Source organism: Erythrolamprus reginae, chromosome 6 (assembly GCF_031021105.1).
Source record: "Erythrolamprus reginae isolate rEryReg1 chromosome 6, rEryReg1.hap1, whole genome shotgun sequence".
Taxonomy (NCBI): Eukaryota; Metazoa; Chordata; class Lepidosauria; order Squamata; family Dipsadidae; genus Erythrolamprus; species Erythrolamprus reginae.
The window spans coordinates 4,135,935-4,162,431 of record NC_091955.1 but is presented as its reverse complement, the minus strand read 5'-3'; the positions used below and the strand labels follow the sequence as shown (position 1 = coordinate 4,162,431).

The window sequence follows — 26,497 nt, the reverse complement described above, 5'->3', positions numbered from 1 at the left end:
TATTCTGAAATATTTACTCTACCATACTCTGCATCGATTTTTTTTAAATGAACATCCACATGACAGCATACCTTTTTTGGACAGTCTTTGAGTTTTTATCTCAAAGCTGCACCAACTTGCAGATGTTTAACATCTGCATTCATATCAGTTAACATATGACGTCAATGAATTATATAGTCTCAATATAACAGAATTTATTTTGTTCCTGCACAGCATTGTTTTTCTTTCATTAACGCTTAAAATAATGTCCTTGCAGCGTTTTTAAAGCAAATTAGTATGGAAATTTTCAAAGAGCTATTTTGGGACTTCACCATTTCTAGATTATCCTGTCTCTCAACCGTTTTTAATTAAGGCATCTTATGATTCAGTTTGTTATGAACTTTACGAGAACTTCCTGGCAAGTTTTCCAGAATTCTCTGGACTAATTGTAAATGGTTCCACTCAATTATGGAAAATTATCGATGTTCTTGTTATGAACAGATAGGGTGCATTAAAGATGCCACAGTTTGACTTTACATCTTATGCTTAATGAGGGCCAATTATGATGCCTAAAAAAAGCAGATTCCTAAAAAAAAAAGCAGAAGCAGAACAATTTTTTTAGAATTTATTTTATTTATTTATTTTATTTATTCATTTGTCCAATACACAAATACATAGGAAGAAAAATAGACATGTGGTAATATATATAAGGGTAAAGTGAACTTAGAGGAGAGGCTATATGAAAGGAAGAGAATATATAAGATAGGTGAAAGAAAGGAAAGACCATTGGACAGGGGACGAAAGGCACACCAGTGCACTTATGGACGCCCCTTACTGGCCTCTTAGGAACCTGGAGAGGTCAATCATGGAGAGTCTAAGGGAGAAGTGTTGGGGGTTAGGGGTTGACACAATTGAGTCCGGTAATGAGTTCCACGCTTCGATAACTCGATTGTTGAAATCATATTTTTTACAGTCAAGTTTGGAGCGGTTCTTATTAAGTTTGAATCTGTTGTGTGCTCTTGTGTTGTTGCGGTTGAAGCTGAAGTAGTCATTGACCGGTAGGACGTTGCAGCATATGATCTTGTGGGCAATACTCAAATCGTGTTTTAGGCGCCGTAGTTCTAGGCTTTCTAGGCCCAGGATTGTTAGTCTATTTTCGTAGGATATTCTGTTTCGAGTGGAGGAGTGAAGGGCTCTTCTGGTGAAATATCTTTGGACATTTTCAAGGGTGTTGATGCCTGAGATGTGGTATGGGTTCCAGACAGATGAGCAGCAGTCTAGGATGGGTCTGGCAAAAGTTTTGTAGGCTCTTGTGAGTAGTGTGAGATTGCCTGAGCAGAAGCTGCGTAGGATCAGGTTAACAACTCTAGAAGCTTTTTTGGCGATATTGTTGCAGTGGGCTTTAGCACTTAGGTCATTCGATATTAGCATTCCAAGGTCTTTTACTAAGTGTGGGTTAGCAGTGAGAGATTGTTTATTCAGTTCGTATGTGCGGTTTGGATTCTTTTTGCCGATGTGGAGGGTAGAGCATTTGTTGATTGATATAGAGATATAGAATAGAATAGAATAGAATAGAATAGAATAGAATTCTTTATTGGCCAAGTGTGATTGGACACACAAGGAATTTGTCTTTGGTGAAGATGGTCTCGGTGTACATAAAGAAAAACTTACATTTGTCAAAAATCATGATGTACTTGTCATAGGGGTCAAATAAGCAATGAGGAAACAATCAATATTAATAAAATTCTTAGGATACAAGCAACAAGTTACAGTCATACAGTCCTAAGTGGGAGGAAAAGGATGATAGGGTTGACGAGAAAAAACTAGTAGAAATAGAAGTGCAGACTTAGTAAATAGTTTGACAGTGTTGAGTGAATTATTTGTTTAGCAGAGTGATGGTTTTTGAACTGTTCTTGTGTCTAGTTATCTTACTGGAAGTGGGAGGAAATGGGTGACAGGAACGGTGGGAAAAAACTAATTAGTTGGGAGAAAGATCAGAAGCAACGTGAGAAAGTATTATTTTACTGAAAGAGTAGTAGATGCTTGGAACAAACTTCCAGTAGACGTGGATAGTAAATCCACAGTAACTGAATTTAAACATGCCTGGGATAAAGATAGATCCATCCTAAGATAAAATACAGGAAATAGTATAAGGGCAGACTAGGTGGACCAGGAGGTCTTTTTCTGCCGCCAATCTTCTATGTTTCTATGTAAACTTACTGTAGCAATTTCCTTCCTTTAACAGTAAGGGAATATTGGAATTGGGTGCAGGGAAACAACCCATGGTTAAAACTGTTTTAAACTGTTTTTTTTTTTAAAAAAAAATCAAGTTTGCCCTTAGCTAGAAGAGGAAGTGTGCAAACAGTAAGAGTTCTTTGGTTAGGTTTTGGTTTTTTTAATGTCAACAGTTGACGTAGCCTTTGGCTCGACTGTGACTGGAGTCATTTCATATCTGTTGTAAAATACAAATATGATTGCCACCTGTCACAACACAGCCTTCACAGCAGAAAAAAAAGACCTCCTGCTCCATCTAGTCTGCCCTTATACTATTCACTGTATTTTATCTTGGGATGGATATATGGATATATCTATTTTTAAAAAAAAAAAAAAACCACAGGTACGATAATGCAAAAAATTTTAAAACACCAAAATGATTGTAATTATGAGTCACCAAAATGATGGTAAACCTATGACAGGCGTGCCACAGGTGGTACATGGAGCCATATCTGAAGGCACATGAGCGGGCCAACTTATTTTCGGCCTTCTGGAGGGGATGGGAGGCTGTTTTTGCCCTCCCCAGGCTTCAGGAAAGTTTTGGGGAGACTGTGAATGTGAAAAATGCCCCAACAAGCCAACCAGAAGTTCAAAAAATGAACTTCTGGTTATTTGTTTCTTTGTCAATGAAGTATAGGATAGTAGTTTATATAAACATAACAATTAAAGAAGACAATAGGACAGTAGGAAGAGGAAGAAGAGGAAGAGGAGGAAGGAGAAGGAGGAGAAGAAGATGATGAAGAAGAAGATGAAAAAGAAGATGAAGAAGTAGAAGATGAAGAAGATGATGAAGAAGAAGAAGATAAGAAGAAGAAGATGAAGATGATGATGAAGAAGAAGATGATGAAGAAGATGAAGAAGAAAAAGATGATGATGATGATGATGAAAAAGAAGATGATGATGAAGAAGATGAAGAAGATGAAGAAGATGAAAAAGAAGATGAAGAAGATGAAGAAGAAGTAGAAGATGAAGATGAAGAAGATGATGAAGAAGAAGATGATGAAGAAGAAGAAGATGAAGAAGAAGATGATGATGATGAAAAAGAAGAAGATGATGATGAAGAAGATGAAGAAGATGAAGAAGATGTAGAAGATGAAGAAGATGATGATGAAGAAGAAGAAGAATTAGAATTAGAAGAAGAAGAAGAAGATGAAGAAGATGAAGAAGATGAAGAAGAAGATGAAGAAGATAAAGAAAAAGATGATGCCCCTCCAGGACTTTTGCTTCCGCCCAGCAAGATCTTCCATAAGCCTTCAGCTAATCCTCTTTTAAACCCTTACGGATTGTGCAACAGGACATACAGATGTGTGGTTGCACTCATTGCCTCCTACACAATTTGTTTGTTTGTTTGTTTGCCTGTCAAGTACTCTTGGTAGTGTAAATAGATATAACAGTCTTTGTATAAGATGGGTACTGATAAGAGGGAACAATTGGACAGGGGAAGGAAGGCACGCTGGTGCACTTATGCACGCCCCTTACTGACCTCCTAGGAATCTGGTGAGGTCAACAGTGGACAGTCTAAGAGTAAAGTTTTGGGGGTTAGGTGATGATACTACAGAATCTGGTAGTGAGTTCCATGCATCAACTACTCGGTTGCTAAAGTCGTATTTCCTGCAGTCGAGTTTGAAGCGGTTTACTTTGAGTTTGTATCTGTTGTGTGCTCGTGTGTTGTTGTGGTTGAAGCTGAAGATACCACCCTGACTTCCCCATTATACTTTTCATTCTGCACTGGTCCCTCTGTAGTTTTCCTTCCTTCCAAGCTGGAAATTTCCATGCGTGGTAATGCTTTTTCTTAGGAGGGTTGTTTCAAGCCCCTTTGATCATCTTATCTCCCCTTTTGTGTCCCCTTCAGTTGAGGTTGCAGAACATCAGATCTGTCGGCTGTGCTACAGGCGTGGGGGCTGAAAGGCTCTGTCTCGTTATATTTGTCCAGCTTTTAGGCTTTTTCCAAAGAACCAGCGTGACATTTTTTTTTCATTCTTTCATCCCCGCGAAATTGCTTTAAAGGGTATAATTTTATGTCACCTTTACCCCACAATCCTGCTCTTTCTTTCTTTCTTTCTTTCTTTCTTTCTTTCTTTCTTCCTTCTTTCTTTCCCCCCTCTCTCCCCTCTCATTTTCTTTTCCTTCCTTCCTTTCCTTCTCTTCATTCCTTTCCGCTTCCTTCCTTCCTTCTTTCTTTCTTTCCCCCTCTCTCTCCCTCTCATTTTCTTTTCCTTCCTTCCTTTCCTCCTCTTCATTCCTTTCCCCTTCCCTCCTTCCTTCCTTCCCTTCTATCTTTCTTTTGTTCCTTCTTCCCTTTTTCTTCCTTTATTTATTTCTTCCCTCCTCTCTCCTCTCTCATTTTCTTTTCCTTCCTTCCTTTCCTCCTCTTCCTTCCTTCCTTTTTATCTTTCTTTCCTTCTTTCTTCCTTCCCTTCCCTTCCTTCCTTCCTTCCTTCCTTTCTTTCCTTCTTCCCCCTCTCTCTTTTCCTTCCTTCCTTTCCTCCTCTTCCTTCCTTTTTATGTTTCTTCCTTTCTTTCTTTCTCTCTCTCTCTCTCTCTCTCTCTCTCTCTTTCTTTCTTTCTAATGAATTGGAGAAAAAAAATATTTCTCCCATAAAGAAACTTAAAAGAAAAAAAATCTATCCTTGCCTGATTTATGCATCCATTGACAGAAATCTCCATTTTGTTTCCCCCCCAAAAAATTAGTTGGAAATTACTTTGGTTCCTTTTTCTGGTTCTTTCACCCAGATAATTCCCCAAAGGGAACAATTTATCATCCTTGCAGTATTTTGTTCCATAAAAATTCCCCATAAGGGAACTTTTTTTTTAAAAAAAAAATATCACCCTCTTTTAAAAAAAAAAAAAAATCTTTTTTAGGTATTTAAATTTTTTAAAACCCTATAAAAACGATGACAAGACACAACATGGGGCTACCTTTGAAAAGTGTTCGGAAACTTCAGATTGTGCAGAATGCAGCTACGAGAACAATCATGGGCTTCCCCAAATATGCCCATGTTACACCAACACTCCACAGTTTGCATTGGTTGCCGATCAGTTTCCGGTCACAATTCAAAGTGTTGGTTATGACCTATAAAGCCCTTCATGGCATTGGACCAGAATATCTCCGGGACCGCCTTCTGCCGCACGAATCCCAGCGACCAGTTAGGTCCCACAGAATTGGCCTTCTCCGGGTCCCGTCGACTAAACAATGCCATTTGGCGGGACCCAGGGAAAGAGCCTTCTCTGTGGCGGCCCCGACCCTCTGGAACCAGCTCCCCCTAGAGATTAGAACTTCCCCCACCCTCCTCGCCTTTCGTAAACTCCTTAAAACCCACCTCTGCTGTCAGAATTGAAACATCTCCCCCGGGCCTATACAGTTTATGTATGGTATGTTTGTGTGTATGTCTGCTTTTAATAATGGGGTTTTTACAGTTTGTCTTAATTTCTGCAAGTTGTGCAACTTGCAGAAATGCACCTTAAAAACAAAAGATTTTGCAGAAGTGTGTCAGAGTCAGATGGGAGCTAAGTTATTTTTTATTTTTTAAAAGGAAGAGTGATGACTTACTAGATTTTTCACGCTGGTGGGTACATTGCAGCCAAATCTGGCACAGAGGGGAAACGGCCCACACGGATTTCCAAAGTAATTGTGATGCAATTCTTTCATGCGTTTCATTCTGAGATAACGTTTAGAATAGAATAAAGCTGGTGGAAGGGACCCTGGAGGTCTTCTAGTCCAGACCCAGGCTAGTAACAGTGAGTTCTAGTCCTGCCTTAGCAATGAAAGCAGTGATGGGCTACTACGGGTACGGTCAGGTAACACAGACCCGGTAGAAAAATTTTGGTCAGGTACGCAAAACCAGTAGGAAAAAAAGAAGGAATTTTTTTTCTTTGTTTCCCTTCTGGGTTCTGGGTATGTTTCTCCTATCAGCCGCGGTTTTGGGCCTTCCCAAAATAGAAAGATAGATAGATAGATAGATAGATAGATAGATAGATAGATAGATAGATAGATAGATAGATAGATAGAAAGAAAGAAAGATAGATAGATAGATAGATAGATAGATAGATAGATAGATAGATAGATAGATAGATAGATAGATAGATAGATAGATAGATAGATAGATAGATAGATGATAGAGAGAGATATATAGGCAGGCAGGCAGACAGGCAGGCAGGCAAACAGACAAACAAAACCACAAACAAAACCAAAACAAAACCAAACCAAACCAAAACAAAACAAAACAAAACAAAACAAAACACAGAAATCCCACCTTAGCAAACCCAGCATTCACGGTAATCTCAAAAATGTTGGTTACAGGCAGCCCAGTCAATGCGACATTGAGAATTCAATCAAATATTTGCACAAACCGATTTTCTTTTTTTAGATTCTTTCCCAATACCGTTGATAGCTGCAACTGCTAATCTGAAACTTTGGGAATCTTAAGCAAAGCCAGATAGTCATAAAATTCTTAGTTGGCAGGGGGGGGGGGAACCCCCCACCCTACATGGCCAGGAAAGTTGAAAATAACAAAACCGCTCTTGTTTAACTTGTAAACCAGCTTTGCTTGGGAAAATCCACAAATGATGCGATATGTCCCATGGGTCCATTGCTATGATATTCTTATTAATTTTTCCCATTTAACATAGCTTAACATTTTTTGAGCAGATCTACGGCCTTTTATGTACATTATTGTCATGTTTCTATAATTTATACATCATTTTACCACGCTTTCTAAGTAAGGCTCCAGAGTGTGAAAAACAGCACAACAGGCAAAACGGAAGTCTGCTTTTTCAAACTTCTGGTTTGCCCATTTGGCCGTTTTTTCCCACCGTCCCAGGCTTTAGTGAGGCCAGTGCGCATGTACTGTCAATACAGTGGTACCTCTACATAGAAACTTAATTCATTCCGTGACCAGGTTATTTAGTAGAAAAGTTTATAAGAAGCAATTTTTCCCATAAGAATCAATGTAAAAGCAAATAATGCATGCAATTGATGAAACCACAGGGAGGGTGGAGGCCCTGTTTCCTCCCAGAAATTCCTAGAGAGGCCCCACAGAGGCTTCTCCCCACCTTTTCCGGCCCTGTTTCCTCCCAGGAGATTCCTAGAGAGGCCCCACGGAGGCTTCTCCCTGCCTTTTCCGGTCCTGTTTCCTCCCAGGAGATTCCTAGAGAGGCCCTATGGAGGCTTCTCCTCGCCTTTTCTGGCCCTGTTTCCTCCCAGGAGATTCCTAGAGAGGCCCCACGGAGGCTTCTCCACAACATTTCCGGTCCTGTTTCCTCCCAGGAGATTCCTAGAGAGGCCCCACGGAGGCTTCTCCCTGCCTTTTCCGGCCCTGTTTCCTCCCAGGAGATTCCTAGAGAGGCCCCACGGAGGCTTCTCCACACCATTTCCGACCCTGTTTCCTCCCAGGAGATTCCTAGAGAGTACCCATAGAGGTTTCTCCCTGCCTTTTCTGGTTCTTGAGAAGATGCAAAAAACAAAGAACACCCGGTTCTTATCTAGAAAAGTTCATATGTGGAGGCATTCTTAAGTAGAGGTACCACTGTATATACCAAAACTGTCCGAAACGTTATTCCAAAAATGCTGCTTAAAACTTTTGGTGGTTTTTTGAGAGAGGCTTACATTCTCGTTATTAAAAACAAAGTGAGTTTGGTGCACCCTCTGCTGTTCAACACTAAAAATCGAAGATTGCAGGATTTTGATATTTGCAGACTTAATTTGGTTACAACTCACTAAAGAACAACACAACCAGTCTAGCCAAAGTCAAAGAACTGCATAGACATTAGTTGTGGTTGATTGTTTTCTTAGAGGCCTGCTTAGATTTTTGTAAAAGGAAGGAAGGAAGGAAGGAAGGAAGGAAGGAAGGAAGGAAGGAAGGAAGGAAGGAAGGAAGGAAGGAAGGAATCAGAATAAATCTGTTAGGGACTTTAAAGGTGTTCTAGTCTAACCCACTGCTCAAGCATTATACCATTTCAGACAATGGCTGTCCAGTCTCTTCTTAAAAACCTCCAGTGGTGATGCACCCACAACTTCTGGTGGCATGTTGTTCCACTGGTTAATGATTGTCCTCACTGTTAGGAAGTTTCTCCTTAATTCTAGGCTGCTTCTCTCTTTGATTACTTTCCATCCATTGTTGCCTTCAATAATAATAATAATAATAATAATAATAATAATAATAATAATAATAATAATATTGTTATTATTATCATTATTATCATTATCATCATATCATCATCATCATTATTGTTGTTGTTGTTGTTATCATTATTATTATCATTATTATTATTATTATTATTATTATTATTATTATTATTATTAACATTTGTATGCCGCCCCTCTCCGAAGGTGCATCCTTCCTGCACCTAAAGATTGCTGTGAAATAAAAACAATTTTATCAATTTGAATTTCCCCAATCCATAATAACCGAGGGGTTTTTCCATAATATAATAAGAATTAATTTTTTCATTTCATTTTTCATTTCATTGTGTTCAGAAATGTTACAATTATTATACTAGTGAAAAAAAGCATTCAAAAAAACAGTTCCAGTAGCTAAAAACAACCTTTTTTTTACTCTGGGTCTAAAAGTCTTTGCGAACAGAACAGCAGGGTTAAAATATTGTTGTTATTTTGCTTTTTCCAGCAATCTGTCATTGAAGAGGGAACAGTTGCCTATCAGAACTGGGTTGTTCCAGGGAGTCCCATCTACCGACAGTTTTGGATATTTGACGTACAGAACCCAGAGGACGTGATGATGAATGGGTCTGCTCCAATCCTTAAGCAGAAAGGTCCTTACACTTACAGGTGGGTCCAGACGTGAAGATCAGAATCTCTTGATGTCAGGGTTGGACAGATGCCCTATTTTAAATCATGAGCCCTGAGCCAAGCTTCAAAAGGAATCCAGTTATTTATTAGGAGCTTCATGTCAGCACCTTACAGGCACGGATGGATTGCCAGCTTCAGTTCTCTTGGGCATGTTTGTGTCCCAGCATGTTTTTGCTTCTTCCCATGTGCAGGAAGCAAAAACATGTTCAAATCTCACAAGGGGACACACGCACATTAGATTTTGGTGATTATTTTCCCCTTACGCGCATGCACAGAAGCAAAAAATCCCCATCTCTTGTGCTTGCATGTCTGTTCACAAAATTTTGCTTCTGTGCATGCGTACAAAGCAAAAATACACTGGGGGGATGTGCACATGCATGCGAGAGAATCAAAGCTGCACACACAGTGCGCCATGCGCTACTGGTTCACCATATTTTACTGTAGTGGAAAGAGGAAATGCTACTCTTGCTCTGAAATCACATTAGAAGGGGACAGAGGCACCAAACCCCACGGTCCCTATTTAGGGGAAGGGGAATTATGGGAAGTGTAGTTCCATGCCCAATACAGTGGTGCCTCTACTTAAGAACTTAGTTCGTTCCGTGAGCTGGTTCTTAAGTAGAAACATTTGTAAGTAGAAGCAACTTTTCCCATAGGAATCAATGTAAAAGCAAATAATGCATGCAAACCTATTAGGAAAGAAATAAAAGCTTGGAATTTGGGTGGGAGGAGGAGGAGGAAGAAAAGGAGGAGGACAGTCACTGCCGAAGCTAGAAGGTGAGGTGAGGGGAATAAAATAATTCAAAACTTTAAGGCTTTTTTTTTAAAAAAAATACGGGCTCTGAGCCAAGTTGATCTGGCCTGGGCAAAGAGCCCCCTTTTGCCTTTCCGTGCCCAGACGCTCTGGGAGGCAATCTTGCACCGGGTGTATGGAAGGCAGCACAAGGGAGTCACCACAGCAAAGTGGTTTATTCCCTCTCCAAGCACCCAGAGAAAGGAAAATGCTCCATTCGCTCAGGGCTGCCCAGTGCAAAGGGAGCATTTCTTTTCTCTGGGTGCTGGCAGAGGTTTATTCCCTCTCCAAGCGCCCAGAGAAAGGAAAATGCTCCGTTCGCTCTGGGCTGCCCAGTGCAAAGGGAGCATTTCTTTTCTCTGGGTGCTGGCAGAGGTGTATTCCCTCTCCAAGCGCCCAGAGAAAGGAAAATGCTCCGTTCGCTCTGGGCTGCCCAGAGCAGAGGGAGCATTTCTTTTCTCTGGGCGCTGGCAGAGGTTTCTTCCCTCTCCAAGTGCCCAGAAAAAGGAAAATGCTTCATTCGCTCTGGGCTGCCAAAGCCTCCTTAAGCGCCACCAAAAGGCTCCTCTGGCAGCCCAGAAAAGCCCGAGATGGGCGGGATTAAAGGAGGAATGGCAGGAAACTGGCTGGGTCTTTGTGCTGCTCTCAAATTTCCTTGGAAATTTTTCTGGGCTCGGGTTCTTAAGTAGAAAATGGTTCTTAAGTAGAGTTTAAAAAATCTTGAACACCGGTTTGTATGTATAAAAGTTATTAGGTAGAGGCATTCTTAGGTAAAGGTACCAATGTATCTGGAGAGGGCAAGTTTAGCAGGTCTTAGATTGCAAACCAAGAACGCCACACAGAAGTTGTACTTTAAGTGGTTTGTTGTTGTTGTGCCTGAATACAACTCTCTAGAGCAAGTTGACCAGTGGTTTTTTTTTCTTTTTCTTTTTTAACATCCAGCTTCTACAAACCAACTTTGTTTTGCTTTGATCTCCATGGGGATATTGTATAGGAGGCTTTCTGGCTTGGCCCAAGGTAACTATTTGCCTTGGGTTGGATTGCGTCCTCAGGATAATAATAACAGAAAGCTTCTTTCAAGTGTGTTTGTGTGTCTGTGTTTGTGTGTGGTTTGCTATTCTGGGTGGTCATCTGAAAAGCAATATTTGAAACAATATTTGAACAGGGCGCTTTGGGTTGGGAGGCAGAGGGATTATGGCTTTGCATCAGGATTCACAGAGTACTGCAAAATATATCAGAAGAAGCCTCAAAGGAAAGGAAAGGAAGGAAGGAAGGAAGGAAGGAAGGAAGGAAGAAGGAAAGGAAAAGGGAAGGAAGAAGGAAAGTTAAGGAAAAAGGAAAGGAAGACGTCCTTCCTGGAGTCCACGTTTCGGCCGGCCAGGAAAGACGTCTCCGTGACATCAAAGCTCCGCCTTTGGAATTCCCTATTGGGATTCCCCACCCCTTGTTTGACCGGATGACAGCTCCGCGGCTCTTCTGCAAAGGTGACAGCTGGGCGGCGGCACTTCTTGGCGGCCTCCCGAACCCGAACGCCGAACCCGAACTTTTGCCGAACTTCCGGGTTCGGGTTCGTGAGAATGCTGAGAAGCCCCCCGGCTGTTTCAAACGGTGACAGCTGGGCGGCAGTGCTTCTCAGCCGAACCCAAATGCCGAACCCGAACTTTTGCCAAACTTCCGGGTTCGGCGTTCGCGGTGGCGGGTTCGTAAGGTGAAAAAAGTTCGTAAGAAGAGGCACAAAATTCCCGAACCCCGGGTTCGTATCTCGAAAGGTTCGTGAGACGAGGGGTTCGTATCACAAGGTACTACTGTATAGCTTTTCTTTCTCTAATATTAAAAAATTACAATAACAATTTACATTAATCACTGGTCAACAAATTCATTTCTTATTTAAATCTTACAAATCTGTTAGGCTCATTCTTTTTTTAAAAAAAGAATATTTTTTCCCATAATATTTTAAGCCAAATGAAATAATTCTTGATATTACAACAGAAAGAGCTGCAAACCATAATTCTATATATCTAATAAAGTAGTTATGATATGTTTTTACAATTACTTTGTGAAAGAAAGAGATATAAGAGCCTTCATCGAATGATTACAAGGTAAAAAGGAAAAAAAATGTTTGACACTAAGCTGGACTTTGTGCTGGAAACTATGTATTGGGGTTTTTTTGTTGGAGGAAAAAAAATATGATGAAAAACTATTGGTGTCTTCTCCTTTTTTCTCACCCTCAAAGGATGCGTTATAAGTCCAAAGTAAACATCACCAAATATACTGATGACATCCTCACGTACTTCCAGCCAAATATCGTCCGTTTTGAACCTGGAATGTCAATCGGCTCAGAAGAGGACAATGTGACCACCGTCAACCTCGCTGTTGTGGTAAGCCCGCCTTCCTGGACAATATCTGTGGGTCTTATTTCCTGTATTTAATCTTAGGATGGATCTATGTTTATCCCAGGCATGTTTAAATTCAGTGACTGTGGATTGACCAAGCATCTACGACTCTTTCAGTCAAATCATATTTTCTCATGTTGCTTCTGAACTTTTCCCCAACTAACCTCAGATTGTGACCTCTTGTTGTTGGGTTCACTTTCCTATTAAAAACACTTCCGTCTTGAACCCTTTAACATATTTAAATGTTTCGATTATCTCCACCCTTTTCCTTCTATCCTTCAGACTATACAGATGGGGTTCGTGAAGTCTTTCCTGATAAGTTTGATGCTTAAGACCTTCCACAATTTTTGTAGCCCATCTTTGGACCTGTTCAATCTTATCCATCTCTTTTTGTAGGTGAGGTCTTCAGAAATGGACACAGTATTATATAGATATATAGAGAGAGCGCTGGTGAGACCACATTTGGAATACTGTGTTCAGTTCTGGAGACCTCACCTACAAAAAGATATTGAAAAAATTGAACGGCTCCAAAGATGGGCTACAAGAATGGTGGAAGGTCTTAAGCATCAAACTGACCAGGAAAGACTTCATGAACTCCATCTGTATAGTCTGGAGGACAGAAGGAAAAGGGGGGACATGATCAAAACATTTAAATATGTTAAAGGGTTAAATAAAGCTCAGGAGGGAAGTGTTTTTAATAGGAAAGTGAACACTAGAACAAGGGGACAAATTCTGAAGTTAGTTGGGGGGAAAGATCAAAAGCAACGTGAGAAAATATTATTTGATGGAAAGAGTAGTAGATCCTTGGAACAAATTTCCAGCAGACGTGGTTGGTAAATCCACAGTAACTGAATTTAAACATGCCTGGGATAAACATATATCCATTGTAAGATAAAATACAGGAAATTGTATTGCAGACTAGATGGACCATGAGGTCTTTTTCTGCCGTCAGTCTTCTATGTTTCTATGTATTCCAAGTGGGGTCTCACCAGCGCTCTATACAGCTGGATCACAATCTCCCTCTTCCTGCTTGTTGTGATACCTCTAGCTATGCAGCCAAGCATTCACGACCCCTTAATCCTTCTCTTCTGAAGTTTTTGCTAGCACAGAACTGCAAATACAATAGCAAGCGAAATCTTGTGCGAGAATAGAGTTTCGCAATTTTGGCTGATAACTTTGCTTCCACACATACACAGAACCAACAGCCCATTACTGGTATGTGGGATGCTGAGCATTGTGGAGGGATTTATTTATTTTATTTATTTATTTTTTCCAATGCACAATGAGGGTTTTAGTGGGTATATATCTATATACACATAGTAAAATACATGATGAAGGATATAGAGGAGATACTCATAATAAAATATATCTAAGAAAGAAGTTATAGGAATAGAACATATCAATGAAAGAATAGAAGAAGAGATATAGGAATAGAAGAAAGGTATAGGAGATATAGGAGAGCAATAGGACAGGGGACGGAAGGCACTATAGTGCACTTGTACTCGCCCCTTACTGACCTCTTAGGAATCTGGACAGGTCAACCGTAGATAATCTAAGGGTAAAGTTTTGGGGATGTTCACTTTTAGTCTCTTTAGCATCATGGATTTCTCTGAGGATTCACCTGAGAGATACCCTAAAATTGGTCCATTTGACTCCGATGTGTTTCCCACAAACTATGCTGTGGTTGTGTTTACCCTGGCCGGTGTATGTTCCACGGCTCCAGCACCGTTTCCATTTCGGTCTTTGGAGACTACGGAAACGTCTCGGTTCCCCTGGTCCATTCTATTCTCGGCTACTTTGATGAGATGGCTAACAAAGGTACCAATTATTACTGCTTGGTAACGTCTCTAGAGGAGCCACTCTGACCTCCAGAGATGGCAAAGTCCCCAGTAAAACACATTGCCTGAACCTCTTGGGCTGGATGGGCAGAACGACGTAGTCTGTATTTGTATCCAATTTTTGAAATGAGGCTATTTAAATACACACAAAAATCTGTCTGTCTGTCTATCTTTCTGTCTGTCCCTGTCTCTGCCTCTCTCTCTCTCTCTCTCGGTCTCTGTCTGTCTGTCTGTCTGTCTGTCTGTCTGTCTGTCTGTCTGTCTGTCTGTCTGTCTGTCTCTATCTATCTATCTATCTATCTATCTATCTATCTATCTATCTATCTATCTAATCTATCTATCTATCTATCTATCTATCTATCTATCTATCTATCTATCTATCTATCTATCTATATATATATATATATATATCTAGCCATCTATCTATCTATCTATCTATCTATCTATCTATCTATCTATCTATCTAGCCATCTAGCCATCCATCCAGCCATCTAGCCATCCATCATCTATCCATCTATCATCTATTATGTATTTATGTATCTATCATCTGTCATCTATCTACCTACCTACCTACCTACCTACCCATCCATCCATCCATCCATCCATCATCTATCCATCTATCATCTATCATGTATTTATGTATCTGTCATCTGTCATCTATCTATCTATCTATCTATCTATCTATCTATCTATCTATCTATCTATCTATCTATCTAATGTCTTTCCTTCCTTCCTTCCTTCCTTCTTTCTTTCTTTCTTTCTTTCTTTCTTTCATTTGTCTGTCTATCTATTCTGCACATGCCCGGGAGGAAAAAAAATCTGAAAATTGCCAAAATCTTGCACGCACACATATTCACATGCGATATTTTGTTTCCTGTGCATGAGCAATGGCCAAATCTCGCTTGGTGATGCACATCCGCCCTTCGGGCATTTTCGCTACTGGTGAGCAGTGTGTTGCGTCCCGGCTAGTAACGCATTACTGGACTGACTTCAAGGCTGTTTGTGTCGATTTGCATCCCAGTGTCAAAAGTTTAAGTCTTATTGGTGTTTACTCCAGGTTGCACCGACTACGAATAAAGTGGGTTTTGTTCAAGCCATGATGAATATCTATATAAAAAGTTCCAACTCGCATTTCCTCCAAACGAGAACTGTGAAAGAAATACTTTGGGGCTATGAAGATCCCTTCTTGAAGAAAATCCCAATAGGAAAGATTAAAACAACTGTAGGCGTATTCTACCCTGTAAGTATGCTCTTAATGTATATAAAAGAAAAGATATACAGTGGTACCTCATCATACGAACTTAATTGGTTCCAGGAGGAGGTTCGTAAGGTGAAAAGTTCGTAAGATGAAACGTTTCCCATAGGAATCAATGTAAAAGCAAATAATGTGTGCAAATCTTTCAGGAGAATCCCAAACTTTAGAAGGGAGGCGAACAGAGGGCAGGGAGGAGCAGCTAAAGGGGGCGGGTGGAAGAAGCAAGGCTAGGCTAAAGGGTGAGTGGGAAGGAAGAAAGGAAAGGGGGGCGCCCCTCCCTTTTCTTTTTTCAAAAGACACAGTTTCAGTGCCTTTGCAAGCATGCAAAATCTTTACTCCTCCAAGCTGCCCCTCCCTTTTCTTTCTTAAAAAGACACCGTTTCAGTGCTTTTGCAAGCATGCAAAATCTTTACTCCTCCAAGCTGCCCCTCCCTTTTTTTTCTTAAAAAGACTCCGTTTCAGTGCTTTTGCAAGCATGCAAAATCTTTACTCCTCCAAGCTGCTCCTCCCTTTTCTTTCTTAAAAAGACACCATTTCAGTGCCTTTGCAAGCATGCAAAATCTTTACTCCTCCAAGCTGCCCCTCCCTTTTCTTTCTTAAAAAGACACCGTTTCAGTGCTTTTTTAGTAGTAATAGCAAAACTACAGTCCTAATTTAACCAATAGAAATTTACAATTACTCTTTAAAAAGAAAGGGAAGGACACTCCAACGATAAATACGAACTTTACGTCGTAAGGATACGATACACCAGCTGTTTGCTGGTCCTATCTTTTCTCTATATGCTCTCGCTCTTTCTTCTCTTACTTAGTTGTTTTTATTTTCTCTTCCTTCTTCATTTCTTGCTTTTTGCTCGTCTCTTTCTTCTCTTTTTCCTTCTACCCCTCTTTTTCCTTTTTCCCTGCTCTAACTTTTCATCTCCCTCTTCCTCCCCCATGTAAATATGTATACTATTTTAGAATTGCATACTTTAAAACTGCACGAATTTGTACCAATGTCTAAACAGACCTTTTGTTTTTTGTATTCCCTTCCCCCATTTATTTGTAATAAAGATTATATTTAAAAAAATATATTAGTGCAGACTTAGTAAATACTGTAGTTTGACAGTATTGAGGGAATTATTTGTTTAGCAGAGTGATGGTATTTGAACTGTTCTTGTGTCTAGTTATCCTGTGGGCAGTGCTCTATAGTGACATTTTGAGGGTAGGAATTGAAACAGTTCATGTCCAGGATGTGAGAGGTCAGTAAATATTTCCACAGCCCCCTTTTTGACTCGTGCAGTCTACAGGTCCTCAATGGAAGGCAGGTTGGCAGCCACTGTTTTTTCTGCAGTTCTGATTCTCCTCTGAAGTCTGTGTCCGTCTTGTTGGGTTGCAGAACCGAACCAGACAGTTATAGAGGTGTAGATGACAGACTTAATGATTCCTCTGTAGAACTGGATCAGCAGCTCCTTGGGCAGTTTGAGCTTCCTGAGTTGGCGCAGGAAATGAAATGAAAAATGTTCATATCTTAGATTTTGCACAGCAGATTTCTAAATAATAGCCAATTTAGCTCAATGATGGAGCCTGTTTGCATCAAAAATTAACTTTCTCTTCTCTTTCTTTCTCTCATTCAAGTACAACGAAACATTTGATGGCCCTTACCGAATTTACTCTGGGAAATGTGATTTAGCCAAGAAAGGAAATATCTTCACTTATAATAATAGCAGGTATAATATATTTGGGGAATAATACAATATATTGTATTTTTATTGTATATTGTATATTTGGGGAATAATACAATATATTGTATTTTTGTTAAATACCCCAGTTTAACAGTCCTTTCTGTTTTGAGAGATCCAAAGACACAATCTTGAGAAAGGATTGCAAACCAAAGAGTCCCTAAAAGGTGGGGTGTTACCCAATGAAGGGCTGCAAAATTTTGTACTACTATACTGTGGGTGTGGCTTATTTTGTGGGTGTGGTTTGCTGGCCATGTGACCAAGTGGGAGGGGCTTGCTGGTCATGTGACTGGGGGTGGCTTAAAGGACATGAGACTGGCTTAAAGGTGGCCAACTTGAGGTCACCAGGGTTTGGGTTAGGGTTAGGGTGCCTGGCCTCTCCTTGCCTCATTTACTATTAAATTTACTATCTATTTACTATTACTGAACATCCAAAATCTGCTAATTAATTATGCCATATGTTTACATACATATTAAACACAGGCACTCAAAAGTACACATTATCTACTAGAGCAGTGTTTCCCAACCTTGGCCACTTGAAGATATTTGGACTTCAATTCCCAGAATTCCCCAGCCAGCGAATGCTGGCTGGGGAATTCTGGTAGTTGAAGTCCAGATATCTTCAAGTGGCCACGGTTGGGAAACACTGTACTAGAGTATATAAACTGTATATGTATGTACACATACCAGGGTGGACAAAATAATGGAAACACCTTGAAGATCCAGATTTGGAATCCAGATTTGTGAAGCTCCCTTCGAACAGTTTTTGAGGAAACCAGGTTCTGTACGTGTCTATTGAGCTCTGCAGTGATTTTAGGAGCTGCGGTCTTGCAATTCACTCTAACCATTCACTTTAGAGTCCAAACAGTCTCTCTCAGACAACTTCGACTTTCGACCAGACCTGTGCTTGGCTGAGGATGTTTTCCCTTCTCTTTCATAAGCAGTCATGACTTTTGAGATATGACCTCTTGAAACGCCAAACATTCGGGCACTTTCTGTTACACTAGCACCTGCCATTCGAGCACCAACAATTGGGCCTCTTTGAAAGTCTGAGAGGTCTGCCATTTCTAGAAGGTTATAACCCATTTCCTTAAATTTCTGTTAAAAACATAGAAACATAGAAGACTGACGGCAGAAAAAGACCTCATGGTCCATCTAGTCTGCCCTTATACTATTTTCTTTTCTTTTATCTTAGGATGGATATATGTTTATCCCAGGCATGTTTAAATTCAATTGCTGTGGTTTTATCTACCACGTCTGCTGGAAGTTTGTTCCAAGGATCTACGACTCTTTCAGTGAAATAATATTTTCTCACGTTGCTTTTGATCTTTCCCCCAACTAACTTCAGATTGTGTCCCCTTGTTCTTGTGTTCACTTTCCTATTAAAAACACTTCCCTCCTGGACCTTATTTAACCCTTTGACCTATTTCAATGTTTTGATCATTTCCCCACTTTCCCTTCTGTCCTCCAGACTATACAGATGGAGTTCATGAAGTCTTTCCTGATATGTTTTATGCTTAAGACCTTCCACCATTCTTGTAGCCCGTCTTTGGACCCGTTCAACTTTGTCAATATCTTTTTGTAAAAAAGGGTAGTTTAAAAAAACATATCAAATAACAGAATTTAAAAAAACAACAGCATTAAAATATGTCAAGTATTGATTGATTTGAACATGTTCAAACATTATGATGCTAAAAAGTCAAGTGTTTCCATTTATTTGTCCACCCCTGACTATACCCATAGGAGCCCATCATTGGCTGTAACCAACTAGCTTCAGTAAAAGTGTCACTTGAATCCCAAATTGGAATCGAGGGTCTTTCTTGTCAGAATGCTCAGGATAGAAGAGGTCTGACACTTATAAGTTATGCACAGTCCTCTTAGCCCATCCTAAATTATTTTTTCAATTCCTTCCTGCTCCTGTAAAGAATATGAATATAAGAGACCTTGAGATAGTATAGGTGTCTCTGTATTGGTTTAATTTCCTTTGATTCAGGAAGCAATTGTTTAGCTAAGAAAACTGCCTGGCATTTAAGCTAGACGTGATTTTTCTTTTTTTTTTTTTTCTTTTACAAAGGACCGTCACACGCTGGAAAAGTTATTGTGATATGGTGAATGGCACAGGTAAGTGTAAAATGGAACGATATTGAATGCTCATTTATGTGTAGAAAACACAATAAATTTTTTCACATGCATAAAAATAGGCAAGGTTCTATTCTATTCTATTCTATTCTCTATTACATTTCTATTCTATTCTATTCTCTATTACATTTCTGTTCTGTTCTATTCTATTCTTATTCTTAATTTTTCTATTCTATTCTCTATTACATTTCTATTCTATTTTATTCTCTATTACAATTCTATTCTATTCTATTCTCTATTACAATTCTATTCTATTCTCTATTACATTTCTATTCTATTCTATTCTTATTCTTAATTTTTCTATTCTATTCTCTATTACATTTCTATTCTATTCTATTCTCTATTACAATTCTATTCTATTCCATTCTTATTCTTAATTTTTCTATTCTATTCTCTATTACATTTCTATTCTATTCTATTCTCTATTACATTTCTATTCTATTCTATTCTATTCTCTATTGCAATTCTATTCTATTCTCTATTGCAATTCTATTCTATTCTATTCTATTCTTATTCTTAATTTTTCTATTCTATTCTCTATTACATTTCTATTCTATTTTATTCTCTATTACAATTCTATTCTATTCTCTATTACAATTCTATTCTATTCTCTAATACGTTTCTATTCTATTCTATTCTCTATTACATTTCTATTCTATTCTATTCTATTCTTATTCTTAATTTTTCTATTCTATTCTCTATTACATTTCTATTCTATTCTATTCTCTATTACATTTCTATTCTATTCTATTCTCTATTGCAATTCTATTCTATTCTATTCTCTATTACATTTCTATTCTATTCTATTCTCTATTACAATTCTATTCTATTCTATTCTCTATTACATTTCTATTCTATTCTATTCTGTTCTATATTACATTTCTATTCTATTCTATTCTCTATTACAATTCTATTCTATTCTCTATTACATTTCTATTTTATTCTATTCTATTCTATTCTGTTCTCTATTACAATTCTATTCTATTCTCTAATACGTTTCTATTCTATTCTATTCTCTATTACATTTCTATTCTATTCTATTCTATTCTTATTCTTAATTTTTCTATTCTATTCTCTATTACATTTCTATTCTATTCTATTCTCTATTACATTTCTATTCTATTCTATTGTCTATTGCAATTCTATTCTATTCTATTCTCTATTACATTTCTATTCTATTCTATTCTCTATTACAATTCTATTCTATTCTATTCTCTATTACATTTCTATTCTATTCTGTTCTATATTACATTTCTATTCTATTCTATTCTCTATTACAATTCTATTCTATTCTCTATTACATTTCTATTTTATTCTATTCTATTCTATTCTATTCTGTTCTATTCTGTTCTGTTCTATATTACATTTCTATTTTATTCTATTCTATTCTCTATTACAATTCTATTCTGTTCTATTCTCTATTACAATTCTATTCTATTCTCTATTACATTCCTATTCCACTTTACTCTACTCTATGTCCTTATTCTCTTCTCTTCCCTTCCATTCTTTTCTATTCTCAATTCTATGATGTACTGCATTCTGTTCTATGCTCTGCTATGTGGTCCAGCCTTGTCCTGTCTAAGCATTTTTTTAGCAGAGAGGCCGACTTTTCTTTAGTCTTGGGTCCCTACTGTTCGACAAATGGTTTTCCAGGCTGTAAGTCCAAATTTGCCAGGAGGCTCAAAATTCACAAGATCTTCTGATTGTAACCCGCAGATGGGGCTTCGTTCCACCCTTTCCTGGACAAGAGTGAAGACCTTCAATTCTTTTCATCCGATATTTGCAGGTAAACCACCTTGCAAATAATATAGATGTAGTTGTTGATGATAAGGGGCAAACTAATAACGAAAATAATGTTCTTCGGGTAATGTGCACAAATGCTCGAAGCTTGAGCAACAAGCTCTGTGAATTAATGGCCATAATATCTAGAGATAATTTGGACCTGGTTGCCATAACTGAGACATGGTTTAAGGATTCTAATGAATGGGAAATATCCATACCAGGATATACACTGTATAGGAAGGATAGAATAGAGAGAAGGGGAGGTGGAGTAGCCATTTATATTAAAGAAAGTCTAAAAACAACACTAATTCAAAATACGTGTCAAGATCTAGAGACTCTCTGGATTTGCATGCAAAATAAAGAAGGTTCTGTCATTAGAATTGGGGTGATCTATAGGCCTCCAGGGCAATCCGAGGAATATGACAACAGGATGGTGGATGAAATTACCCAAATGGCAGTAAAGGGAGATATTGTGGTTATGGGTGATTTCAACATGCCTGATGTTGACTGGAATATCCCCAGTGCCCTTACATGCAAAAGTAAGAATATAGTAGAGGCCTTTACAGGAGCAGCTCTGGCACAGCTGGTTAAGACACCAACTAGAGGGGAGAATATTCTAGATTTAGTTTTTACGAATGGGAATTGGGTTTCAGATGTCAAGGTGGGAGAAAATTTAGGTTGCAGTGACCATCTATGTTTGTGGTTTGATGTAAAAACTCATTGTGAGCAATCCTATAATGCAACCAAAGTATTGGATTTCAGAAAAACAAATTTTAATGCAATGGGAGAATATTTAGATAATGAATTAAAGGGGAGGGATAAAATGGCAGGAGCGAGCATCCAGTGGAGTGTATTAAAAAAGGCCATCTTAAAAGCCACTGGACTGTATGTAAGACAAATAACTAAAGGTAAAAGGAAGAAGAAACCGCTATGGTTTAGCAATGATGTAAGGGCTATAGTCAATGAAAAAAAGGCTGCCTATAGGAGGTATAAAGAGTCTGGAAGTATAGCTGATAGGGAGGTATATAAAATGAGACAGAAGGAGGCGAAACAGATAATATATGCTGCTAAAGCCTCAAAAGAGGAAGAAATTGCCAAATCTGTAAAGAAGGGGGATAAAACCTTCTTCAGATATATTAATGATAAGAAGAAGAAAAACTGCGGCATCACGAAGCTTAATACCGGGAATAATACATGCATTAATGGGAATAAGGAGATCGCTGACCATTTCAATAGCTACTTCTGTTCAGTTTTCTCAAAAGACACCTTACAAAATAATACTATAGAGGGATATAGCATTGCTTCCAGCTGTACGGATTCAGCTCCAGTGATCTTAGAAGCCGATGTCTTAGAAGAACTTGAACGATTAAAGATAAATAAGGCAATGGGTCCAGATGGCATCCACCCCAGAGTTCTTAAAGAACTCAGATCTGTCATTGCTACCCCCCTGACTGATTTGTTTAACCAATCCTTGTTAACAGGAGAAGTTCCTGAGGATTGGAGAATGGCCAGTGTTGTGCCTATTCACAAGAAGGGCAGTAGAGAAGAAGCTGGTAACTACAGGCCAGTTAGCTTGACATCAGTTGTAGTTAAAATGATGGAGACTCTACTCAAAAAGAGGATAAATCAGCACCTAAAAAACAATAACTTATTAGACCCAAATCAGCATGGCTTTACTGAAGGCAAATCATGTCAGACTAATCTCATTGATTTCTTTGACTATGTCACAAAGGTGTTGGATGAAGGTGGTGCCGTGGATATTGCCTACCTGGACTTCAGCAAAGCCTTTGATACGGTTCCACATAAAGAGCTGATAGATAAATTAGTGAAGATTGGACTTAATCCCTGGATAGTTCAATGGATTTGCAGCTGGCTGAAGCGTAGACATCAGAGAGTTATTGTTAATGGCGAGTATTCTGAGCAGAGTCAGGTTACAAGCGGTGTGCCACAAGGATCTGTTCTGGGTCCTATTCTTTTTAATATATTTGTGAGTGACATAGGGGAAGGTTTGGTAGGGAAGGTTTGCCTATTTGCCGATGACTCTAAAGTGTGCAATAGGGTTGATATTCCTGGAGGCATCTGTAATATGGTAAATGATTTAGCTTTACTAGATAAATGGTCTAAGCAATGGAAACTGCAGTTTAATGTTTCCAAATGTAAAATAATGCACTTGGGGAAAAGGAATCCTCAATCTGAGTATTGTATTGGCAGTTCAGTGTTGGCAAATACTTCAAAAGAAAAGGATTTAGGGGTAGTGATTTCTGACAGTCTCAAAATGGGTGAACAGTGCAGTCAGGCGGTAGGAAAAGCAAGTAGGATGCTTGGCTGCATAGCTAGAGGTATAACAAGCAGGAAGAGGGAGATTATGATCCCACTATATAGAATGATGGTGAGACCACATTTGGAATACTGTGTTCAGTTCTGGAGACCTCACCTACAAAAAGATATTGACAAAATTGAACGGGTCCAAAGACGGGCTACAAGAATGGTGGAAGGTCTTAAGCATAAAACGTATCAGGAAAGACTTCATGAACTCAATCTGTATAGTCTGGAGGACAGAAGGAAAAGGGGGGACATGATCGAAACATTTAAATATATTAAAGGGTTAAATAAGGTCCAGGAGGGAAGTGTTTTTAATAGGAAAGTGAACACAAGAACAAGGGGACACAATCTGAAGTTAGTTGGGGGAAAGATCAAAAGCAACATGAGAAAATATTATTTTACTGAAAGAGTAGTAGATCCTTGGAACAAACTTCCAGCAGATGTGGTAGATAAATCCACAGTAACTGAATTTAAACATGCCTGGGATAAACATATATCCATCCTAAGATAAAATACAGAAAATAGTATAAGGGCAGACTAGATGGACCATGAGGTCTTTTTCTGCCGTCAGACTTCTATGTTTCTATGAACCAACGAGGCCTTTCCTTCAATCCCCAATCACAATTTACCGTATTTTTCGGAATATAAGAACGCACCTTAGTTTTGGGGGAAGAAAAAGACCTCTGCCCTCCCAGCAATATGGCCAAACAGCAAACAGATGGTATACACTATTTGTATATTTCTCTACATCTGTGCCGTGAACCAAAGAAATAGCAAAGAATTGGAGAAATTCTTTGTTTTGGTCGCCACAATGCAAAAAGGATATTGAGACCCCGAGAAAAAGTGCAGAGAAGAGGGACAATGAGGACTAGGGGACCGGAGGCTGAAACATAAGAAGAATGGTTGCAGGAACTGGGCATGCTCTCTACATGGGGCTATCTTTGAAAAGTGTTCGGAAACTTCAGACCGTGCAGAATGCAGCTGTGAGAGCAATCATAGGCTTCCCCAAATATGCCCATGTCACTCCAACACTCCGCAGTCTGCATTGGTTGCCGATCAATTTCCCGCCACAATTCAAAGTGTTGGTTATGACCTATAAAGCCCTTCATGGCATCGGACCAGAAATATCTCCGGGACTGCCTTCTGCTGCACAAATCCTAGCGACCGATTAGGTCCCACAGAGTTGGCCTTCTCCAGGGTCTCGTCGACTAAACAATGTCGTTTGGCAGGACCCCAGGAGAAGAGCCTTCTCTGTGGAGGCCCCGACCCTCTGGAACCAGCTCCCCCCAGATATCAGAGTTGCCCCCACCCTCCTTGCCTTTCGCAAGCTCCTTAAAACCCACCTCTGTCGTCAGGCATGGGGGAATTGAAATTTCCCTTCCCCCTAGGCTTATAGAATTTATACATGGTATGGCTTGTATGTATGATTGGTTCTTTAAATTGGGGTTTTTAAGATTATTTTTAATATTAGATTTGTTCACATTGTCTTTTTTATTGTTGTTAACTGCCCCGAGTCTTCTGAGAGGGGCGGCATACAAATCTAATAAATACAAATACAAATGTCCAGTTTAATGGAAAGAAGGACCAGGAGAGACATGATAGCAAGTCTTCCAATATCTCAGGGGTTGCCCCAAAGAAGAGGGAGTCAATCTATTCTCCAAAGCACCTGAGGGTAGAAGCAATGGGTGGAAACTAAACTAAACAAGGAGAGAAGCAACTTAGAACTAAGGAGAAATTTCCTGAGAGTCAGAACGGTTGATCAGTGGAACAACTTGACTCCAGAAGTTGTGAATGCCACAACACTGGAAGTTTTTAAACAGATGTTGGATAACCATCTGTCTTCAAGGAAAAACGAAGTCCAGTTGCGTTTTGAAAAATTCCCTTTGGGATAATCGTGACCTGGATAACTGAGAATTCCCATAGATAAGATTGCTGGAGGGGGGGGAGGGAAGCATGAACAGAAGAGAAAAAGGGATATGGGAAAGAGGATACAAAATCACGGAATTTGAAAAAATAGTAGTGTTATACATAGTAATACATAAAATTCTTTGTATCAATATTATATTTCTCAAGCTATGTAACTAGAAAGTATCCTTATTATTACCATTTATATCATATATTTTAGTGATAAATCTTACATCTAGTTTCCAATTGAATTCCAATTTCTAATACATGTATATATTATATATTTTATTTATTTATTCTTTGTCCAATATACAATACATATGGAAGAGAATAGACATTAAGTAATATATATAAAAATAGAAAGTCAAAAGAAGAGAAGTAGATGGGAGGGAGAGAGTATATATGATATAAGAGATAAGGGAAGACAATTGGACAGGGGACGAAAGGCACATCAGTGCACTTATATACGCCCCTTACTGGCCTCTTAGGAACCTGGAGAGGTCAATCGGTGGAGAGTCTAAGGGAGAAGTGTTGGGGGTTGGAGTTGACACTATTGAGTCCGGTAATGAGTTCCACGCTTCGACAACTCGATTGTTAAAGTCATATTTTTTACAGTCAAGTTTGGAGCGGTTTGTATTAAGTTTGAATCTGTTGTGTGCTCTTGTGTTGTTGCAGTTGAAGCTGAAGTAGTCGTTGACCAGAAAGGACGTTGCAGCATATGATCTTGTGGGCAATACTTAAATCGTGTTTTAGGCGCCGCAGTTCTAAGCTTTCAAGACCCAGGATAGATAGTCTATTTTCGTAGGGTATTCTGTTTCGAGTGGAGGAGTGAAGGGCTCTTCTGGTGAAATATCTTTGGACGTTTTCGAGAGTGTTGATGTCTGAGATGTGGTATGGGGTCCAGACAGATGAGCTGTATTCGAGAATGGGTCTGGCATAGGTTTTGTAGGCTCTAGTCAGTAGTGAGAGATTGCCAGAGCAGAAGCTATGTAGGATCAGATTAACAACTCTGGAAGCCTTTTTGGCGATATTGTTGCAGTGGGGCTTTAGGCACTTAGGTCGTTTGCAATTAGTATTCCAAGGTCTTTTACTGAGTGTGGGTTGGCTGCGAGAATTTGTAATAATAATAAAAGATAATGAATAATAAAAGATAAATGAAGATGATTTTAATCATAGGCATATCATCCTTCACAGCGCTGCTTCATATTGTTACTATTTTTTAACACAACAGGTCCATGTCAGCAAAATTTGAAAGCGAGCAGATGGTGAAAGGCATCCCACTTTATCGCTACGTCATC

At 39.1% G+C, this 26,497-nt stretch overlaps 1 protein-coding gene across 5 annotated transcripts in view; it reads left to right on the top strand.

The window, feature by feature from the left end:
* Positions 1-26,497, top strand: part of LOC139169220 (platelet glycoprotein 4-like) — a 90,438-nt gene that overhangs the window by 53,531 nt on the left and 10,410 nt on the right. For all 5 annotated transcript variants that reach the window (XM_070755094.1, XM_070755098.1, XM_070755096.1 and 2 more), the window contains exons 3-9: positions 8,877-9,037; positions 12,082-12,226; positions 15,137-15,319; positions 16,948-17,039; positions 19,126-19,172; positions 20,907-20,976; positions 26,431-26,497. The exon at positions 26,431-26,497 is cut by the window's right edge and continues 124 nt beyond it. In XM_070755094.1, the coding sequence (XP_070611195.1) occupies positions 8,877-9,037; positions 12,082-12,226; positions 15,137-15,319; positions 16,948-17,039; positions 19,126-19,172; positions 20,907-20,976; positions 26,431-26,497 (765 nt within the window). The remainder of the gene's footprint in view (positions 1-8,876; positions 9,038-12,081; positions 12,227-15,136; positions 15,320-16,947; positions 17,040-19,125; positions 19,173-20,906; positions 20,977-26,430) is intronic.